This window comes from Alexandromys fortis, unplaced genomic scaffold, assembly GCF_014885135.2.
Source record: "Alexandromys fortis isolate MF-2015 unplaced genomic scaffold, M_Fortis_MF-2015_v1.1 scaffold_65, whole genome shotgun sequence".
NCBI lineage: Eukaryota > Metazoa > Chordata > Mammalia > Rodentia > Cricetidae > Alexandromys > Alexandromys fortis.
The window spans coordinates 440,409-449,617 of record NW_026067986.1 but is presented as its reverse complement, the minus strand read 5'-3'; the positions used below and the strand labels follow the sequence as shown (position 1 = coordinate 449,617).

The 9,209-nt window shown below is 51.7% G+C and overlaps 1 protein-coding gene across 1 annotated transcript; it reads left to right on the top strand.

Moving 5' to 3' along the window:
• The first annotated feature begins 3,876 nt into the window (after nt 1-3,876).
• Nucleotides 3,877-8,853, top strand: Fzd7 (frizzled class receptor 7). Its single transcript, XM_050159271.1, has 2 exons — nt 3,877-7,441; nt 7,546-8,853. The coding sequence occupies exon 1, from the start codon at nt 4,418-4,420 to the stop codon at nt 6,383-6,385; it is 1,968 nt and encodes a 655-aa protein (XP_050015228.1). The 5' UTR covers nt 3,877-4,417; the 3' UTR covers nt 6,386-7,441; nt 7,546-8,853.
• Nucleotides 8,854-9,209: the final 356 nt, after the last annotated feature.

The window sequence follows — 9,209 nt, the reverse complement described above, 5'->3', positions numbered from 1 at the left end:
TAGACTCTAAGCCAAGGCGAGCTAAACGCACCCAGATTCCTGACACTTAGGAACTGTGAGATGCCAAGTATTTGTTGTTTAAGCTGCTAAATTAGAAGGACTACTTTTTTATAGAATAAATAAAACTCTTTTTTGTTGCTGTTTTTTGTTTGTTGGTTGGTTTGTTTTTCGAGACAGGGTTTCTCCATAGCTTTGGAGCCTGTCCTGGAACTAGCTCTTGTAGACCAGGCTAGCCTCAGACTCACAAAGATCCACCTGCCTCTGCCTCCCAACTGCTGGAAAACTCTTAACCAATGAGGAAAATGTTGGTTCAACAGGTTCAGCTACTGAATCCGCTATATAAATCATTTCTGCCCACAAACCATTACAGTATGGCCTCCCTCTTCTTCAGTCTGGATATCTTTAACTTCCATAATATTTGAAAGTATTTTAAAGATAAAAAAAAGAAAATCCCTTTTGGATGGAGAACAAGCCAACACACTAAACTAAGATGAACTCAAGTTGATGTGAAACTGGCAGCTGGATATCTCAAACTTTCAGTGTTGTGATATCAAAACTGGTAAAAGTGAAGCCAGAAAGAGAAGTGTGTGTTCCAAGATGCCTTTTCTGATCTTTCGTGAACAATTCTTTCAGCCAGAGTTTCATTACCACCACAGGACTGTGGTACCACGTGGCCATTTTCAAACCTGCCCTGACATCAGGATGCCATTCGGCTAGATAAACCTGGGACTTAGCCAAAATAAGTAGTACTTGAAACGATGGTGCTAATGACTACCACCACTTTCTTTGGGGCCATATATGACGATGATGTGAGGAAATAAAGGCCTTTGTTGTTTTAAAGGGCAGGGACAATTGGAAGTTTTGCAGCAGACAGTTTCAAAATTTTCCACCCCTGGCTTTCCAAAGAAGATACCAGTCAGAGGCTTTGGGAGCTGGGTGTGGGAGGTGTTGCTTGGAAAGAAAATTAATCCTGGGAAGAATGTAAACCTACACTGAACACTTGCCAGAGAGTCCAAACAGACTTGGCTCCCTACATTAGGAACTTAACTTTTCTGGTCCACTCCTTTATAACATGGCTCCTTAACACCATGGCATTTTTGGTTTTGTTTTTTAATCACAACAATTGACTTCAGGCAAGCCTAGAAAGGTACAGCATTGTCTCTCACAACTGTAGTCTTTTTCTTTCTCTCTCTCTTTTTAGTGGGGGATGGGGGTGGGGGATGTTATTTGAATCAGGACCTCACTGTGTAGCTCTCTGGTTGTCCTGGAATTCACTATGTAGCCCAGCCTCAAGCTCAAGGAGATCCAACTGCCTCTGCCTTCGCAAGTGCTGGGATTAAAGGCACCCAATACTACCTACACCCGGCCCAAACAGTAAATCCTTATTTTCGAGGAGTAATTTTGAATTGAGATTTTTTGGTTTTTCTTTGTTTGGTTTTTGGTAGTATGAAGGATTGAATCTAGGGCCTCTCACGCACTAGGCTTTTGCTCAATAACGCGCTAAAAGCCCCAAGCCCAGGCTGAGTATTGCTTTTATTGTTTTAAATCATTTCTTAAAAAAAGTCTCCCCACCCCAACTCCTAAACTCTGCTTTTGCTTCTCTACTACTTCTGGGAGAGAGCCCCAGGACGCACAATGGGGGCATTCCTCCTCTAGGATGGGGTTCCTGCATATCATGTGCCTTTCCTTATTCTACCCTGGTGCATCCCACGCGCTCTTCCTCCATCACTATTTCGGTTGCCTAACGTCAGAAGCTGCCTGTCTGGGACCAGAAGGATGAGCTGCTCCTCAGCTGACTGGTTCGGTTGTATTTGAGGCAGTGTTCTATCCTGCTGGTTTTCATTTTGTTTGACGACAGTGCTTGGTATTTGTCTCAATATGCAGAGATGAGTTACCATCAGTGGCCTGATGAATAAGCACGAAAGAAAACTGGATTCAAAGAGGAAGGACACCCTAAACCCCATGGGGAGAGGATAGGAATCCAAGCCCTGCCACCCACACTCTCAATGACAAAGCAAAACAGATCCCATGCCTTTAATATCTCCCAACAAATATCAGCACAACACAGTGGTAGGTGATGGGAAGGATGGTTTAGAAAGCGGAAGATGAAGTCTCAAAGAAAGCACATTTTTTAAAAAAGGAAAATGTTGTCTATTCATCCTTATTGCTTTGAGGTAGATACTCCTAAGGGGGAAATAATCAGGTATGAAGGGTAAACCTGATGGAAGGAAAGACTTGATTTCTATTGGGGGGGGGGGGGGTCAAGTGACGCACTTCCTTGTTCCAAGGAGCTCTACTCTTTAGACGCACTAACCGGAGCACAAAAGAACTCCAAAGTGGAAGGAAAGATCTCAGCAAACCTCTGAGATAAAGTAAATAAAAGAAAATTACAAGAAACCCAACTTGGCTAGAAAAGGGAATCCAATTGTGTTAGATTTAAGAATCAGCGTTTTCCTATCCTGCAGGCAGTGACTTCTGCCAGCATTCAACATTCAAACTGATCAAAAATCCCTCAAGCAGCAGCAACCAACCGAGACAGGCAGAAGGACTCAGCCAGGAATAACGTTTTTCAAAGAGGACTGTCGAGACGGCAGAGAGATTCAACAATTCAGCTTGTCATTTCCCTGCACGGGAATTCATAATATTCATGATATTCCTTGCTGGCCCCTCTGAGAGGGCAGAGGCCCCTTAGTAACTTCCGACCCGTCCGGGGCAGTTAGACAAGGCGCACCAGCTCCCAGTGCCTGGAGCAGGGTTAAGATTTGACCGAGAACAAAAGAACGCTTGCCAATCAGAAAACGCTACCCCAGAAGGAAAATAACCCCTCTTTGTGTCTCCAAAGCCCTTTAATTAGCAAATGCCCTGGTTCCTAACGCGCATTAAAACTTTTCTATGTAGATTCCAAATGGAAAGATCAAATGGTTGTTTCTGCAGCGAGGATAGGGTCCCCGAAGGCCACACACCGCAGTGCAAAGGGAAAACAGGGCAACCGAAGGCGCTCAGTAATCGTACAGGGAGTTCCGGGCCACTCGGTCTCAGGTTACTAAGCTTTCCCCAGCGCTGCCTGAGTGTTCTCCAAACCCACTGGAACCCCTCGGGCTTCCAAGGCTCCCGGCCGTGAGCACGCGGGTGGGTGGGGGGCTGGCTCTTGAGCCCCGCGCACCCCCAACTCTAGGCCCTATCCTCCAAGGGTCTGCACTTCCTCCCGCCGCCAAGTCCCCACCTCGGCCGACTCGGGTTTCTCCTTCCAGGCGGCCCCCCTCTTTGTGTCTGGGGGAGGGACGGGAGATTGTGGCTTCACGTGGTCGGCTGGGGTGTGAGGAGAAAAAAAAAAGCGGTCGTCAGTCGCACCCCCTTCTCGACCCACACTGATGCTAACCAAAAGCCTCCCGCCCAAGCCAGCCAGCCAGCCAAGGCTAACGTGACTCCTGATCACGTCTCTCCTCCCAAGCGCTGCGCTATTCTCAGCTTTTGGCCGAAGCCTTTGGCGAAAGCGGTCTTCTGCTCAGGAATGTGTGTTTTAGGGTACCGGAAGAGGAGCCAATCTTTCAAGCAAATTCCCTTTCTGGTGCGTTCTTCTCCCCTGAGCAAATTCTGGGTAAAAGTTTTTTCCTAACTTTTCTCTCCCGGTCCCCCGCCCCTCCCCTCAGGAATCCGCCCAGAGCGCTGCAGGCACCGCCTTTCTCGTTCTCTCGGCCGCCCCTTCCGACTTCTACCCAATCGGAAGGCGGCTACAGAGAAAACAAAGAACGCTATTGGGCCTCCGGAGGGCTCGGGGCCCGCCCCCGGAGTGGTTTGTGAATGAGGGGGAGGGGAGGAGGCGGGGCGGCCCGAAGCCCTGCGAGCCCGACGCTTCTTCTTGCCACCAGCGCGACTCCCAGGCGATACTCTGCGCTCCTACCCCGGCGGGCGGCGGCAGACGCGGGGACTCGCGGGCCGGGACTGCGCGGGGCAGGCCGCGGGTGCAGGAGCCTTGGCGCTTCGGATTCCGCGCAATCGGGTTTCCAAAAAGAACTCGCCCAGCTCTGAGCTTCTGAGCACGGATCGGACTCAAACTGAGAAACAGACGTTTGACTGTAACTTGGGGCCGACCTTCCCGGGGCTGAAAGAGGCTCCAGGTTCGGAGGAGGAGGCGGCGGCGGCTCGTGGGGCCTCGAGGCGAGAAGGCGGAGCTGCACCGCCTCGGCGGCGGCCCGGGCGAACAGGCGGGGGACACCGGGCTCTGGCCTGGCGGAGGCCCGACTCGGTGTGGGGGGACGTGGGCATCGCCTTGCACCCTGGGCTCGAGAGACTTGGGCAAACTTTGGAAGGTAACCGGAGACGCTTGTAGTCCGTCGCCGAAGAGAAAGCCGCACCGTTACGTCTCGGCGGGGAGGGTAAGGCGACACCCCCTCCCCCGATCCCCCATCCCAGACCCATGAGTCTGAGCCCCCGGCGGCCGCGTGAGTGCCACGCGGAGGCGGCTGAGGCGCCCCCTCGGCTGGCGGCCTCGCCCCCGCCGTGCAAGCACCCTAGCGCCCTGGGCTCCGCGCCGCCCACGGCCCGGCCCCGGCGCCGGGAGGACTCTCATGCGCCGGGCGCGGCGGCGCCTCCCTGCATCCTAGCCGCTCCCCAGCTCCTCGTCTTTTTCCTCCAGCTGAGAACGCCACTGCACTCTCGGCCCGCGATGCGGGGCCCCGGCACTGTGGCGTCGCACTCGCCTCTGGGCCTGTGCGCCCTGGTGCTGGCGCTTCTGGGCGCGCTGCCCACGGGCAGCCGGGCTCAGCCCTACCACGGCGAGAAGGGCATCTCGGTACCGGATCACGGCTTCTGCCAGCCCATCTCCATCCCGTTGTGCACGGATATCGCCTACAACCAGACCATCCTGCCCAACCTGCTGGGCCACACAAACCAAGAGGACGCGGGCCTCGAGGTGCACCAGTTCTACCCGCTGGTGAAGGTGCAGTGTTCTCCCGAGCTGCGCTTCTTTCTATGCTCCATGTATGCGCCCGTGTGCACCGTACTCGACCAAGCCATTCCTCCGTGCCGCTCCCTGTGCGAGCGCGCCCGCCAAGGCTGTGAGGCTCTGATGAACAAGTTCGGCTTCCAGTGGCCTGAGCGACTGCGCTGCGAGAACTTCCCGGTACACGGCGCCGGCGAGATCTGCGTGGGCCAGAACACATCCGACGGCTCCGGGGGCGCAGGCGGCAGTCCCACCGCCTACCCTACTGCTCCCTACCTGCCCGATCCGCCTTTCACTGCGATATCCCCCTCGGATGGCAGAGGCCGGTGGTCTTTCCCCTTCTCCTGCCCGCGCCAGCTCAAAGTGCCCCCCTACCTGGGCTACCGCTTCCTAGGTGAGCGCGACTGCGGTGCCCCGTGTGAGCCGGGTCGTGCTAACGGCCTCATGTACTTTAAAGAGGAGGAGAGGCGTTTCGCCCGCCTCTGGGTGGGTGTGTGGTCAGTGCTGTGCTGCGCCTCGACGCTCTTTACGGTGCTCACCTACCTAGTGGACATGCGGCGTTTCAGCTACCCAGAGCGACCCATCATCTTCCTGTCGGGCTGCTACTTCATGGTGGCTGTGGCGCACGTGGCGGGCTTCCTGCTAGAAGACCGCGCCGTGTGCGTGGAGCGCTTTTCGGACGATGGCTACCGCACGGTGGCGCAGGGCACCAAGAAGGAGGGCTGCACCATCCTCTTCATGGTGCTTTACTTCTTCGGCATGGCCAGCTCCATCTGGTGGGTCATTCTGTCCCTCACTTGGTTCCTGGCAGCTGGCATGAAGTGGGGCCACGAGGCCATCGAGGCCAACTCGCAGTACTTTCATCTGGCCGCGTGGGCTGTGCCGGCGGTCAAGACCATCACCATCTTGGCCATGGGCCAGGTGGACGGGGACCTACTCAGTGGAGTGTGCTACGTGGGCCTGTCTAGTGTGGATGCGCTGCGGGGCTTCGTGCTGGCGCCCCTCTTCGTCTACCTCTTCATCGGGACGTCCTTCCTGCTGGCCGGCTTTGTGTCTCTCTTCCGCATCCGCACCATCATGAAGCACGACGGCACCAAGACGGAGAAGCTGGAGAAGCTGATGGTACGCATCGGCGTCTTCAGCGTGCTCTACACGGTGCCGGCCACCATCGTGTTGGCCTGCTACTTCTACGAGCAGGCCTTCCGTGAGCACTGGGAGCGCACCTGGCTCCTGCAGACCTGCAAGAGCTATGCCGTGCCCTGCCCCCCAGGCCACTTCCCGCCCATGAGCCCCGACTTCACAGTCTTCATGATCAAGTATCTGATGACCATGATCGTGGGCATCACTACCGGCTTCTGGATCTGGTCGGGAAAGACCCTGCAGTCATGGCGTCGCTTCTACCACAGACTCAGCCACAGCAGCAAGGGGGAGACTGCGGTATGAGACCCGGTCTTTTTCCCACCCTTGCCACTTCTACCTCCCCGTAGGCGAGGAGGCTTGGTAGGGAAAGAACTGCTGGGTGGGGACTTGTTTCTGTAGGCTACCCCCTCCCCCACTTAGCTTTAACGTGGAAGTGAGAAGTTATTTGGAGGTGAGAAGAGATTTGGGGTGAGAGGTGATTTCGAAAGGCCTGAGTGAAAAGTCAAAAGGCGGTGTGGCTGGAAAGACTGCTGGCTAAGGCTTGCAGGATGCTAACTGATGCTAACTGTGAAAGATATGGGCCTGGAGGGCCGCTAGGGAAAGGTTGAGAGCCGAGACTGGTTAGTTCCTCCGGGCACCAGAGCTGAGCCAGGGTTGAGTCCAATCCCTGCTGCAAGGCAAGTGGCTGTCCTCACTCCAGTGAGGCCGGGGGAGGTGGGGGGGAGATAGCGCTGTCTGCAGCCTGGCTTTGTTGGGAAGATGGGGGCCCCCCTGTGGTGCCCTTGTCAAGCGGTGGTCAAACCATAATCTCTTTTCACTGGGGCCAAACTGGAGCCCAGATGGGTTAATTTCCAGGGTCAGACATTACAATCCTCCCTCCCGGACCCCCTCCTGCCTGTTTTTCCTCCCCTTCTCCTTTCAAGTCTAGTAAAATAAGCCTTTGGAAGGCCGGGGAGGCCTGCCTGCTAGAATCCTAATGCGAAGATGCAAAAAAAGACGGAAAAATTTCCGAGAGGAGACCCGAGTGGTAGTCTGGTTCTGCTACTTTCTTCATTTTCTTGGGAAGGCGGGAGGCAGACAGAAAAAGAATGTTTTATTTGGTTTCATGCCCTGAAAAAGAAGTGATGACTTGTTGCTTTTCAAAATAGGAATGCATTTCCCTCCTTGTCTTTGTTGTAAGAGACAAAGGGGAAAACAAAAGTGTCTCCCCGAGGAAAGCTTAGCTATGAAGGCAGCGGCTTTTATAGGCAAAGCAGCAGAAATCTGAGCTTTCCCTTCGGTGGTTAATTTGGTTGAGATAAACATTCCTTTTTAAGGAAAAGCTAAAGACAGTGTGCTGTCGTACCCATTCAGCTGAAGGTTCTGACTTGGATAAAGGAGATGCAAGAAGTTTTGTTATTTGTTTTAAACAGATTTAATTCAGAACACACAGACAGTGTGCTGTCGTACCCATTCAGCTGAAGGTTCTGACTTGGAGAAAGGAGATGCAAGAAGTTTTGTTATTTGTTTTAAACAGATTTAATTCAGAACACGTGATCTAACAGGCTCTGGTAAACAGCTTAATGAAATCTCCCTCCATTCCGCACACCCCATTAGCCTAAATTTTGTTTGTTTGTTCGGTATTTTTTTTTTTGTCCCCACCTCCTTCCGTCCAATGTGTGTGTGTGTGTGTGTGTGTGTGTGTGTGTGTGTGTGTTGTGTGTTTGTTTGGGATTTCTTTGGGGTTTTGTTTCTTCTTTTGTTTTTTGAGGGTTTTTATTTTGATGATTTTTTTTGTTTGTTTGTTTGTTTTGGTTTTTCTAGACAGGGTTTCTCTGTGTATCCTTCCCTGTCCTGGAACTCACTCTGTAGACCAGCTTGGCCTCCAACTCTGAGATGCCCCTGCCTCTGCCTCCCGAGTGCAGGGATTCACATTGTGGAGCGCCACACCTGGCTCCCCCCACCATCCAATTTGTAGTCTTCAAGATGAAAGAAGAGGCACAATGCTCACAGAATCAAAACAAAGGGACAAATTCATTTAAAGGGTTGAAAACGTTCTGCCCACGTCCCTTAGTTCCTTCAATCTGTGTATGAGAACCAGGTGCGGACCCTTCCTCTGGTTGTGGACCCAAAGAGGCGAATATGCGAGGATGCCAGCCAAGGAAGAGGGTTCAGAAAGCCATTAGAGGAAGGTAAACTTCAAAGCGATTCTGGGGTTCTTTGAAATATGCTAGAAGACTTAAATTTGTTAATCTTAAATTATATACTTTTTCCCCCCTGTGATAGAAGTCTGGTTCTTTGGCATAATGGTGTAAAGCTAACAGCATCATGGGAGCTAACCTTCCGCTCCACCTTTGACACTGACTGTCCTCCAGTCTTCAAAGCCTCTCATTTTCTTAGAGCGGTTGTTAAATGCCAATCAGGAGGGTACTGTCAGGAGTACAAATTACTTTCTATCTGTCACGTTCAGTGCAATGGAGCTGCTTTTACATTAAAGTGATCTTGTATTTCTGAAACTCAGAATATGATCTCACCTGTCAGATTTTTTTTTTAACGGCTATGACACAGGTTTGGCCTCTTGTGTTTATCTCTCAAGCGCATGTGAAATTTGTAAAATAGAGACAGTGCAGTATGTATATTTTGTAAATCTCCCATTTTTGTAAGAAATATATATTGTATTTATACATTTTTACTTTGGATTTTTGTTCTGTTTTGTTTTTTGCCTTTAAAGATCTACTATGAAGTCCCACTTTATGACATGTACAGATCACAAATAAATTTTTTAAAAAATATGAAGCGAGTGTTTCTTTACTCTTCCTGAGATAGCAAACCTAGGAACAAAACTTTATTGTGGAAAGGTGTGCCGTGGGTGTGTCCCCCATAGAGGAGGATGGTGGCTTAGGGTCCTGAAAGCTTTGTCTGACCTGTGGTTTTGCTTTGTTATTTTCTGTCTCCTGAACAGGCCTTCTTCACATTACCTCCAAGCCAGTGTTTCTCAACATCTGTCTCGGTCTGGCCCCTTTGGGGTCACATATCAGATATTCTGCATATCAGATATTCACATGACGATTTGTAACAGTAACAAAATTGCAGTTACAAAGTAGCAATGAAATAATTGTATGCTTGGGGTCACCACTCCATGAGGAAC

Bases quoted from the DNA above. Each gene is read 5' to 3' on its own strand.
- Fzd7 (XM_050159271.1), top strand. From the start codon at position 4,418: ATGAGTCTGAGCCCCCGGCGGCCGCGTGAGTGCCACGCGGAGGCGGCT.